This window comes from Pleurodeles waltl, chromosome 12 (genome assembly GCF_031143425.1).
Source record: "Pleurodeles waltl isolate 20211129_DDA chromosome 12, aPleWal1.hap1.20221129, whole genome shotgun sequence".
Classification (NCBI taxonomy): domain Eukaryota; kingdom Metazoa; phylum Chordata; class Amphibia; order Caudata; family Salamandridae; genus Pleurodeles; species Pleurodeles waltl.
The window spans coordinates 248,989,764-249,003,283 of NC_090451.1; the positions used below are offsets into that span (position 1 = coordinate 248,989,764).

General features: G+C 39.8%; 1 protein-coding gene across 1 annotated transcript in view; it reads right to left on the reverse strand.

Annotated features, from left to right (window-relative positions):
• Positions 1 to 13,520, reverse strand: part of LOC138268264 (ATP-binding cassette sub-family C member 12-like) — a 1,444,059-nt gene that overhangs the window by 472,963 nt on the left and 957,576 nt on the right. The window contains exon 16 of the mRNA XM_069217748.1: positions 11,735 to 11,866. Coding sequence (XP_069073849.1) covers positions 11,735 to 11,866 — 132 coding nt within the window. The remainder of the gene's footprint in view (positions 1 to 11,734; positions 11,867 to 13,520) is intronic.

The following is a 13,520-nucleotide window of genomic DNA, read 5'->3' on the forward strand; positions in this document are numbered from 1 at the left end:
CATCACTAAAAAGATTGGCACACAACATTCATCTGAATGTTTCACGCAGTAACACACAACATACAGAACATCAAAGCCATATGCAAGTGGCACACATACTGACAACACATCGCCCACTCAAGCTCCCTCCGCTTTAAATGGCCAATCACATTGTGCACACATACATGTTGACTCACACACACAACTCAAAGCACAACATGACAGGTCCCGGTCCCCTTGCATTGTGCACACCTGCACACAATTGACAGGTGTGATTGAACTGTCATTGTGGTGCCAACAATGACATTTGTGTATGTGTGTGATGTGTTGTGTACCATTGTGTTACCATCCGTGTCTGACACAATTGTCTCCCCGACATATGCATGTCACAGTAATTTTAAAAAATGGACTATTAGAAATCGGTTCTATAGTTGGCAGAGGTATTCACCCTTGTCCAAGTAGGGACCACAATCCTAGTCAGGGTAAGTCACAACAAAATCCAAATGATCCTGTGCTCACCCTCTGGGAGCTTGGCACAGAGCAGGCAGGCTTAACTTTGAAGGCAACGTGTAAAGTATTTGTGCAATAAATCACACAGTAACAGTGAAAATATTACAGAAACACATCACACAGGTCATTATATGTATCTGAATAAAATAACGTTGGAACAATGAAAATCCAATGTACACAAGCAAAGTTAGATTTTTAAAGATTAAATCCAACTAAAGCGCTTGAAAACTCAGTAACTCCAACTGGGGGTATCACAGCGTTGTTGACCGAGTCATTCCCAATAATCTGACACCACAGGAACCGATCACGGAGTCACATGGACCCCCAGGCACAGTACATTTGAAGGCAAAGAAACAAAGATGCCGCACAGGGTCGTGGAGATGAAGCGCCGCTGGAGCTGGTGCAGCGTCAGTCGATTATGGTGTCCAGGGAGGTGAGGTGTCAGTTCCTTATTGCGAGGCAGGTGAGGATAGGCGTCAGTTCTGTCCCATTGCAGAGGGAGCTGGTGTGGCATCGGTGGTGAGGGGTCGGTTCCTTGTGACCAGATGGGGACGATGAATTCAGTCAGTCAAGATGTGATGAGTTGACTTCACAGTGTTGCAACCACACTGTAAGACATCAGAGGTGTCACAGCAATGCTGGACTTGCGTTGTAAGCCGTGGTCTTTGCGTGCAGCAATATCCACGGAGCAAGAGCAGCTGCGGCGTTGGTGCTGGGGTAGCTGAAGTCGTTCTTGGCATCGATGAAGTCAGAAAACTAGCTAAAAGCTGGCTGGTGAAGTCTTTGTCGGCCCTGAGACTTTAGAACAGGAGGCAAGCTCAATACAAGCCCTTGGAGAGCACTTTTGGGGAAGGCAGAGTCCTTCCAGCAAAGTCAGAGGCCAGCAGGGCAACAAGCAGAGCACCAGTCCTCCTCAGCAAAGCAGTCCAGATGAGTCCTTTGGGCAGCCAGGCAGTTCTCTGACAGAGTGCAGGTGTAGATCCAGACATGTCTGATTTGGTGGGGTCAGAGACCCAGTTTATATACCCAAAAGTGCCTTTGAAGTGGGGGAAACGTCAAAGAGTGGTTTTGAAGTGCAAACGTTCTACTTTCAGCCCAGTCCTCTCTGTTGGGGTGTTATCAGGCCTTTGTGTGAGGGCAGGCCACTGGCCTTTGACATGTAAGAGAGAGCCCCTCCACCCACCCTTCCTGCCCAGGGAGACCCACTCTGTATGCAGATGAATGCAGATGTGACTGTGTGCCCTGGGTTTCTGGCTTAGTGCTGCAGGCCTATTAGTGGAATTTAATTTATGGCTGTCTTGATGGAATGCACAAGGAGAGCTGTCAACAAGCACAAACCAGACGTGGATTGGAGACAGGGTTGTGAGGGACAGATGGCAGTAAGGGCAAAAAAAAATGCCTACTTCCTAAAAGTAACACAAAAGGATGATGGACGCAGTGCTGAGGTTCTCTCTGGACTGGAAACAAGCATCCTGGGACCGGTTTCAGGCTATCACCCTTTATCAGCCAGGCTAGTTTGAATCCAGTGGCACAGTGAGCACGAGACCCGTATCTGGGCATACACCAGCCAGAATCAAGACTGATTTGCATATGGCTGGGTCCAAACTGGGGTGGCATGATGAGCAAAAGAATGATGGATTAAACCCAGATCTGTGACTGGGGTGAGTGTTTGTATTGTTCAACACTCCGTCCATCATCCTTTTGTGTTGCTAAAGTTGCCCTAGGTGGGAAGGGTATGCTAAGACGTGGTTCCCTTGCTCACTGTGCCACTGGATTCAAGCTAGCCTGGCTGATGAAGGGTGATACCCTTAAACCTGTCCCGGGATCCTTGTTCCCGGTCCAGGGAGGACCTGGCTTGGCAGTTCGGGCTGCACTGTTCCCATGAGGAACAGGGTCAAGACTGATTTGCATATGGCTGGGTCCAAACTGGGGTGGCATGGTAAGCAAAAGAACGATGGATTAAACCCAGATCTGTGACTGGGGGGGGGGAGTGTTTGTATTGTTCAACACTCCGTCCATCATTCTTTTGAGTTGCTAAAGTTGCCCTAAGTGGGAAGGGTATGCCCAGATGTGGGTTCCTTGCTCACTGAGCCACTGGAATTCAAGCTAGCCTGGCTTATGAAGGGTGATACCCTGAAACCAGTCCCGGGATGCTTGTTTCTGGTCCAGAGAGGACCTGGCGTGGCAGTTCAGGCTGGACTGTCCCATAAGAAACAGGGTCAAGACTGATTTGCATATGGCTCAGTCCAAACTGGGGTGGCATGGTGAGCAAAAGAACGATGGATTAAACCCAGATCTGTGACTGGGGGGGGGGTGTTAGTATTGTTCAACACTCCGTCCATCATCCTTTTGTGTTACTTTCTAAAAGTGCCATTTCTAAAATGGTAATATCAAATCCAACTTCACCAATAAGTAGGATTTTCTATTATCATTCTAGCAATACTAAACATGACAGTGTCACTTCTTCCGGATCAGAATCTAACACTCAAAGTGTATAACGGTAGTTCTAATGCTATTCTATGAGATTAGCAGGCCTCGTATAGTGGAAAACGACTTTATGAGTTTTCACTACCATGACATGTAAACCACATAAATGCATGTCCTGTGTTTAACCTACATAGCACCCTGCCCTATGCGTTACCTAGGGCCTACCTTAGGGGTGACATATATGTAAAACAAATGGGGATTTAAGGCTTGGCAATTCGTTTTAAGTGCCAAGTTAAGTGGGAGTGAAAATGCACACACAGGCCTAGCAATGGCAGGCCTCAGACTTGGTTAAGGGGCTACTTATGTGGGTGGCACAATCAGTGCTGCAGGCCTATTAGTGGCATTTAATTTACAGCCTTGGGCACAGGTAATGGTCTTTACTAGGGACTTACAGGTAAATTAAATATGCCCTTTGGGTAGAAACCAATGTTGCCATGTTTAAAGGAGAGAGCATATGCACTTTAGCACTGGCCAGCAGGGGCAAAATGTGCAAAGTTCTCAAACCAGCAAAAACAGTGTCAGAAAAATAGAGGGAGGCAGGTAGGCAAAAAAGTAGGGCATGACCACCCTAAGGCTGTCAGGTCTAACAATTACTGTGACATGTATATGTCTGAAGTGGTCCCGAGCTCATGTGCGGTGACCCCCAATGTACAAAGTCAATGAGGGTTCCCTACCTTCATGTCTAGAGACGGGAGGGGTTTGTTTTCTCTGTGGTCCAGTGACAGCCATGACAGAGGGTGTTGCCCAGCCAGAAACAGAAGTGGAATGGAGAAAAAGGTAAGTTTTCAGCTCCTTTCTCCCAATCCACCAAGTGAGAAGTGGAGGTTGGACCGACATATTTTGCTTGGTAGTAAGGCACATCCAAATCTGCACGATAGTCCCACCGCCAGCCATTGTTTCCTATGGCGCCGTCAAGGCAGATGTAAATCATTGGCCGAATCGGCAGGACTCTGGTAGGTTATATTTTCTAGGACTGACAACATCTAAATCTGGCAAGCAGACCAACAAGCTGGAGGAAGGGGTTTCCATCAAAAAAGTGACAGGGGACCAGTTTCCACCAAAATCTAAATCAGGCCCTAAGTCTGAAGGTAAAACCCATGACCATACTGTTCCACTTAGTGTATCGTACCCCAGGATCCATATCAGTCAGTCTCACAGTATACCTAGGTCCTGTCCTAAAGTAAACATAGATTATCATTGGCACTTAGTACTTTTGGTGCTATGGTCATTTAAAACTTTAAAAACTCATGTCTTCGGTTCTTCTTGTTGGATATTTGTTGTTTTGGTGTAATTTTGTAAATTAACAAATTATTGTTTAGTGTTTTCACTTTATTACTGTTTTTGTAATAACCCACATAGTTCCAAAGATAGAATTCATTGCATTGCTCCACCAAGTTCTTGTTGCTTTGTAAGCACAGCCAGATCAGACAAAGAAAAGAAAGCACCACTATTAGGAATAATATTGTAGGGGGCGTGGCTGGAGGTCACGCAAGAGCAAGATGGCCCTGCTCTTTAGAGCTCTGTGAGGCTCCTGGAAAGAAGGAGATGTTTTCACATCAAAATGATAAATTTTTTCAGCATTTTTGAGCACCGGAGCACTGCAGCTGCATAAATATGCCTTTATCTTACAGAGACATCGAGTTTTGAAGTCATTTCAGAGACTTCATGTGAGGGCCTAAGGTAATTATTTATATGCGTCTGTAAGCCTCTGCACAAACCTAAACTTTCACAGAGATGTTTCTATTTGACTTTTAACTGCTTGCCTGGACATGACTCTACAAATCTAGTTTCCTCTGCAATGGAATATTTATTACCTTCTGACAGCCAACTGAACTTTTGACCTCTCACTTCAAACACATTTAGCTGAGGTTTTCAACTTTCAGTATTCACTGGCAGCTCTTGTCAAGGAGCTCTTTCAAATTGCTCTTCATAACATGGTAAATGCTTTCCTTTGACGGAGGGGATTTTTTCCTTTTCAGAAGATTCCCTTAAAACTAGTCACCAATTGTTTGACTATGTGCAGTAAAGTGCTTTGCTCTTGTGGTATTCTGTCATGCCTGTTATGAGAGAATAATTTAGGATTTTCTATTTATATATTTTTTATTATATTTTGCTCTGTTGCTTCTCATTGTAATATAATTTCATCAACACCTCACATTGCTGGCTTCCTATTACCAAATTGCTGCTGGCTTTTATGGGGAGACCACATAATTCTCAGAGTTGCCAGTCATCACCTTTCTCCAAGTCTAATAATCCTCTTCGAGTGGTGCGCACACATATAACTAAATCTTCTCTGCCATCAGCTTTAACAATGGATAGTGCTGCAGTCTTTTTAAAGGATAGCGCCTCTTCATCTCATGCTGCTAGCGCAATTGCGAAAAAAAATCTAACATCTCCTCCGTCAAGCGCCCCAAAAAAGACCTTGATTCTCCCTCAAAATCACCTCGCATCTTACTCTAGATGATGTCATGGAGGGATTGCGTGCACTAAAGCCCTTTATGATGGACACTAATGCCTCTTTGCAACGTATTGAGGAGCAATGGTCCCAACACGAACAACAAATTTGTACTCTGGAACAGAGAGTCAGTAACCTTGAAGATTGTAACACTGTCAATCCTCAGATCTCTAAGGACATAGCTCAACTTAAAAGGCTTACTGAAAACTTAGAAAACAGAAATAGGAGAAATAATCTTCGCCTTTTTGGGATTCCAGAAAGTTCGGAAGGCTCCAACATGATTGCATTCCTTCAAAAAGCAATACCTTCAATTCTTCGCTTGCCTCCTACCTCTCCCCTCTCTATCCAACTGGCACATCATTTAGGTCCACAGACTTCAACTGGCCCTCGTGCACATCCTAGAGGAATTATTATTCTCTTTCTTTAATTTACTGACTTGATGGAAATACTCTCGGAAGCCAAAAAGATGGGCTCTTTGCTATGGTCAGGTCATAAAGTGTTTTTCACACAAGACTTCTTTCCTGCTACAGCTGCAAGTCGCAAACAGTTTTTGGACTTACATCCACAACTCAAATCCTTGACTATTCGATATGGTCTTCTTCACCCATGCCTTTTCAAAATTACATTTAAGGACAAATCTTACTTGTTTGAGGAACCTTCAGCACTACAAACGTTTATTAACCAACACAAAACAGAAGCAATGTAACTAGGAGCATCTACAATTACTTGAAGATATAATTTAATTTATCTTTAATGTTGTTTCTTTTTTTTTTTTTTCTGGACATTTTAATAGTAAAGGTTATGTTTAATATTTATATCCACTGTTTTCCTTCTCTGCATCTTCTTATTTTCTTATATATATCTATATATATAGCTATATATATATATATGTATATATATATAGATATATATATTTTATTTTTTTAGATAGTGTTCTTTGTGCAATCCTCATGTTCCTTTCCCAACCGTATCCCTTTCTCACCATCCAAACTGTTCTCCTACACGTTCCACTGGTAAGCTTTGATTTTTATTGTTTTTCATGTCACAGTCCTTTACTGTAGTTATTACGTTATTTGGTCTCCTGAATGGTACATTTTTCGTTTGTATGGTTTTTTTTTTTCTTCCAAGAAACTCGCCTTCATATGTTTTAATATCTAATATCACTTTTCTTGTGCTGAAGCCACTCTTGCCTGTCTTTTCAGGTTCTCCGCTGTCCCTCTACCTTTCGGGGTATTCACTTTCTATCTTGTTTTCTTTAGCTTTCGTGGACTTTAGTCCCTGTATTGCCACATCCATGTATATACAACTTCTAGAGGTCATCTTCCTCCTTTTCTTTTTCTTTACTATCTTGTTTCTTTCCCATTTCTTTGCTTTTGCAAAATTGATATGCCTAGTTTTTTCCTTGTTACAGCAGTTGTTTATTAATACTTCTTGTTATGCAACTTAGAACTGTTACTTGGAATGTTAAGGGGCTTAAACACCCCATTAAACGTCAGCGTGTCTTATCTCACCTAGCTCGTTTGAAATGCCACATTGCTTTGTTGCAAGAGACTCACCTCAACGACTCTGAGGCAATTAAGCTTAAAAAACAATGGGTGGGGGACATTTTCTACTCCCCTTCCATCACAAACAAAAATGGGGTAATTATACTCCGTCATAAATCTCTCAAACCTACCATAATTTCACAGCATCAAGATACAGAAGGTCGCTGGGTACTTGTTACATTTACAATTGACAATATTTCTCTTACTATCCTAAATATATTTGGCCCCACACATCCAGATCCAAATTTTTGGAAGAATCTTTCACATATTGTCTCTTAACATTCCTCAAACAATTTACTAATTGGTGGTGACTGCAACCAAATTCTCGATCCATTTTTGGACAGATGTTCCATGTCACATTTCATTCCACATGCCTCCCACAAAGCTTTAAAAAACTTTATTTTACAGCATTCTCTCTCTGATTCCTGGAGAGTATGCAATCCCGACCTCTTGGAAAACTCTTTTTATTCTCCCACCCACCATTCCCATTCCAGGCTTGATTATATCTTTTTGAGTAAAGGTTTATTGAAACATATGCTCAACTCCGAAATCGGTGCTATTTTGATCTCAGATCACGCACCTATGATGACTGACCTTGATCTTTTTCTTAATGGTTCTAAAACATCTTCATGGAGGTTTAATAACTCTCTACTTTCAGATGCTACTTTTATCGCTTCCTACAGTAAGTTTATAGAAGAATACTTTTACATCAACGATAGTGATCAACTATCATTTCATTTTGTGTGGGATGCATTCAAAGCAGCCTCTAGGGGTTTAATCATAAGTTACGCTCACTCAAAAAAAAAGTCTGCTCAACAAAAATCGACTTCCATCCTTGAAAATATAAAGTCCCTAGAACATGAATACTATACTCACAAAACTAGTAAATCACATCTTGAAGCACTAGTCTCAGCTAAAATGGAGTTTAACCAATATACAAACTGAACAAGCATGCAGCACCCTCCTGAAAATAAATGCCAGATATTATGGTGGTAACAATAAAGCTGGTTCTCTTCTAGCTCGATAATTGAAACAAAGAAAAGAAAAACAACTTTTAAATCTATCACAGATAACAATGGTGTTAAACACTTTAGAGATAAAGATATAGCATTGTGTTTCGCTTCTTACTATAAGGACCTGTACACTCCAGAACACATACCAACAGTTGAATCTCTCAACCAATATTTCGCTAATCTCAAACCAAGAGACCCATTGCAGATTGACCTCTCATCTTTAGACCAACCCCTACAACTTACCGAACTATATACAGCTTTACAATCTCTCCCCAAGGGTAAGGCTCCAGGCCCAGATGGCTTCACAGTAGAATTCTTTATTCAGTTTGTTAAGTCTCTTTTCCCCAAACTCTTTCAATTAATTAATCATTTTATAATGTCAGGTTCTGCATCTGGCTCATTTACGGAGGCCATGATTTGTCTTATTCCCAAAAAAGATCGGGATGCGACTGACTGTAAAAATTATAGACCCATATCTTTAATTAATACTGATTGTAAACTCTATGCCAAAGTTTTAGCTCTCCGTTTACTCCCATATATACCTGACCTTATTGATTCTCATCAATCTGGTTTTATCCCTAATAGAAATGCAGCAGATAATTCCCGTACTTTTTTAAAATATTATTAACAAGGCATCTAAACTTAAGATTCCTCTGGCAGCTTTATCATTGGATGAGGAAAAGGCCTTTGATAGGGTCTACTGTGGTTTCTTGTCGAAAGCATTGGAATCGCATGGACTAGGTACTAAATTCCGACATTTTATATCCATTCTTTTTTCCTCACCATGTTCCTCGGTTATAACAAATGGTATCCGATCTCCTTTTTTCCCCTCTTAAAAGGGGTACTCGTCAGGGATGCCCATTATCTCCTTTACTATTTATTTCGGCTCTCAAACCTTTTCTATACCAATTAAAAACGTCTGAACAATTTACGGGGTTTCAAATTAATAATGCACACATCAAATTTATGGCATATGCTGATGATATTCTTTTGTTCATGTCTCACCCTGACACTTCTCTTCCTGCATTCCTGCATGAGCTCAACTTATATTCTGATGTATCTGGCTATAAACTTTATATAGACAAAACAGTGGTCTTACCACTTAATGCTCATTGCACTGGCTCTGTATTGCTTGATGCAGGATTATCTTGGAATTCTTCTAAGATTAAATGCCTGGGGGTATGGTGCTGCACTACTCTCAAGGATACATTAAGGACTAATTTAGAAATCTTATCTGCAAAGCTTGTAGATCTCACACAGAAATGGTCTCTGTTATATCTCACGTGGTGGGGCCGCTTGGACACCATTAAGATGATGCTTCTCCCTATCATTAACTTCTTCCTTATGATGCTTCCTATCAAGATACCTAAACTATTTTTTAGTTCAATTGACAAAATTCTATCTAAGTTCCTGTGGAACGGTAAACAATCCCAAATCTCTCTCTCGAAATTAAAACTTCCTAAAGTACAAGGTGGAGTTAATTTCCCTGACTTTATAACTTATCACAAATCTTTTGGCATTAAGCAAATACATCCCTATATATCTACACTCGATGATGCCCCTAAAAAGCTACGGTTCTCTTTGGAAGAAACATTTATTTCTCCCTTTTCCCATAAACACATCATATTTCTGTCTAACCCTCCCAAATTCTGGTTGCCCAGCACTATCTCCCATTCAGTCAACTTACTGAAACCTTTTTTTATTTCGCATCTTTCCCCCATTAATCAATTCTTTAACAGTCCTATTTGGCACAATAGTTCGCTTAGGAAACAAGGTAAAACCTTGTGTTGGAAGGCTTGGATGACTAAAGGTATTCTTCTCATTTCCCAATTATATCATAAAGACTATCATCCCTTTTACTACTCTTTCAGCAATTTATAATCTCCCTATCCGCATAAAATCCCAATATATCATTCTTTCTACTCTAGTCCAAGAGGCCCTCAATAAACTTAAACATCATAATCATTCTTCTCTTGCGTCATCTCCACACCCGATTGTAACTTCTAATTATCCTAGCTGGAATTTATAAACTTTTAAGAACGTGTGTTTCACCTAGACTCAAATCACCTATTGAGACATTGTGGGAATCAGATCTTGGTGTTGTTTGGCCAACTTCTTTATGGGATAGAATATGGTATAAGATACGTTCCACTGCACGCACTGCAAGCCTCACACAGACCCTATATTTTTTTATAATAGACTTTTCTACACTCCTGTACGCCTTTACAAACTCAAACTTGCACAAAATGACTATTGTTGGTGCTGCCACACTGAGCAGGGTAATGACTTTCACATGTTTTTTTCCTGTCCATCCCTATCTACTTTTTGGTCCTCAATATGGTCTCGCATTTCAGCAATAGCTCAGATCTCCTTACCAATGTCATATGAATTACTGTTTTTGGGTGGCATACACGATATCTGGAGCTCATTCAGGCCTCTTGGAAAATTGGTGGACCTTTTGCTTCCTATTGCAATCTCTATTATTACTTCTAACTGGAAATCTTCGGAGAACATTACTCTCAGACAGAGGTGGAATTCTGTATGTTATCATCATAGACTTGACAGCTACAAGCTTGATTCAACAGGAACTTTCTTCAAACGTCATCAGCTATGGTTTCCATTAAGTAACTATCTCTCACGCACTGCGAAGGAAATTGATTTTTCTCCTCCTTTTTAAAAAAATTTCAATATATTTCCTGTTTTTCTTCTTATATATACTTATTTCATCTTACATTCGCTGTAACTAATGTCTATTACCTCTCTCTCCACATGGCTATCACTTGATTCCCTTTTCTATCCCTATAGCTCTTCTCCCTCTCCCTTTCTTCTTTCTTTATTCAAACTTGGAGTCTTTGATACTATATTGCTGTATATGCCTAATTCATGTACATGTTTAATATGCATTTATAAGTACAATATTCCTTATGCATATATATTCACAACTGCATATCTCTGTCCTGGCAATGTTAAGTTAATGTTCTTGTATTTGACACAATAAAAAACATCTTTAAAAAAAAAAAAAGGAATAATATTGTAATTTACATGAAAACTTAAAAAATACTACCTTACAGTAAGAAGAAAAAAATAATGAACAATGCAGCATATCACATTTATGTATTGCGTAAAGGGTACTTAACAGTTCATGAATAGTTTTACTACGTTTGTGTATTATGCCTGTTGCTTAAGGACCACTTACATTGTAATTGACACTTCATGTGAAGTCTCAAAAGCATATCCTTGGAAACGCTTCAACTTCTAAACATTATTTTTGAATGCACATAGGATCTTAGATTGTGTGGCCTACACTGAAAAGGCTGAAATGAGGATCCCCCTCTTATTTACAGAATGCCTTAGAAGTATAAGAGGATTGATCACATGAATGTGATTTCAACAGGTTGCTTAAAAAACATCCCCCTAATTTATAAGAGTTATTTTTTGTTGAAAGGTAAATTGAGTTTTGGACATTTCCTAATTTATGTCCTATAATTAAAGAGGGTAAATAAACAGAATTAATGCTTTGTGTCAGTCTACGATTCATCTCAGGTATTCACAGGAGAGCCGCAAATCTCAAAAGGCAAGATGGTTGTTAACGAAGATAAGGGGTAATTCCTCTGTCAGGGCGTTTTTTTTCCTTAACAGAAATTGAAGACATTATGAAACAAACATGTATAAATGTTCCCGTAATTACCTATTTCTCTTCAGAGAAGCAACTAAATGTTTTAGAAGAAAAACAAGAGTTCACATACCTCTGAGTGAGTCTTGAATTTCTGAATGAGGTTTGTATAGCGTTGGTTCGCATCCATTAACTCCTTGTGCGTGCCCTTTTCGCTTATTCGGCCATTCTCCAACAAAATCACCATATCACAGAACTCCAGATACTGTAGGGGTGCAGCAAAACAATGGTCCAACAGTTTAGATAAAAACACCACAATAATGACAACCATTGGCAAAGCCAATAGGTCTAATTAGTTCAAAACTATTATGGCCGATGATTATTTTAGGATATTTGTTAGTAAATGGTAAATTTGAGTATAATTCTTCCATGTGTCATAGACTTAAAATCTAATAATCGGAAGATACAACTTGTTCCACTTTCTGAAAAGACTGCAATAGCAGACTTACCTGTACTCTCAAAGAAGACTGTTAAGAAAACGAGTCAGACGTTTACAATGTAAGGACTGAAATTAAAAGCCACATAGAGCAAACTATTACATTTCTTATTTTTTTATTTTTTTTTATTTTTTTTACAAAAGGACAGTATTTTCATAATATAGGCATTTATGTGCATATGTCTTTATCTGTAAATCCAACAACATCTTATTATGAAAACAAAGTAAAACAAATGAATATGTTAATATGACAGGATAAGATATCCAAACAGGTGCCCTTACTTAACAATAAACCAGCAATTATATAGGTATTGTTTTAGCAATGTAGATTTATCAAAGAAGAAACAGTGTCTCTAGTCTACCAAAAAGACTACATGAGTCTCCTTCACCAGAATTTAACAGGAAAACAAATGAGACGATGCAGACATACATGAAAGACATGGTCTTGAAGAGCAGCCCATCCAAGCAATGGAAAACCATATAATAACTAATGAAAGCCAATATAAAAAGTGGGCTGATCCACAACCCACTTTCCATCTGTACTTCACTTGTACTTTTTTTGAAGAGTTGATGGAATGAGGACCTAGCAGCACGAAAACGTCCTATAGCCAGTCCTTAAAAGTACACACCAGACTTGTTGTTCCTATTTTTAACTATCCATTTTAAGTAACTCCACATTTAGTCAAAAGCTGCCTTCTTTCTTGTTTCTCCCTAAGTTTTGTCTTTTATCTTTCCCTGGTCATTTATTCCTGGTATCTCACTCGACACTTTGTTTACCACACCCTGAGTCCACAGTACCTACCCTTCTTTCACTTGTGAAGGTCGTATTTTCTTCAATAGGGCATGCTTCTATCTGAGATTAATAGAGTTTTCTACTACATTCCAGCTTTAATAGACAACCCTTCTGGGACCACTACTTCAGTGCTCACTAACTCATGTAAGTGATTAAAGTAGTTTAACTAAATATTGTGCGCATAAAGAGAAATACAACTCCCAGCCCTTACCCTACTTAAGTTAACCCACATCTTCCACACAAATCTTATGTTAGACCAGTATATTTTCTGCACTTCCTTCAATTCTCTCCATTCTTAAACATTTCAACAGGTAGTTATGGATTTAAAAACTCCTTTTAAGTGGAGGAGGTGCCTAAAATGAAAAAAATGTCCTAGTGAACACGAAGGAACGTTTCAATTCTATTAAGGACACAGAGGCGGGGATTATGCTCTCTTCCTTCTTTTGTTTTATTTGCAGCAGATTCAACACCAGCAAAAACTATCTTTCCCATCAACCCACCAGAAAGAACTACAAGAATACAGCCAATCAGAGTCCATCAATCTTCAGATAACCGCACGTTCCCCCGACGTCTTCCTCTTTCTTGAGTGCAGCCTAAGATTCTCACCTTTGATCCTGTCTGACCCCATAA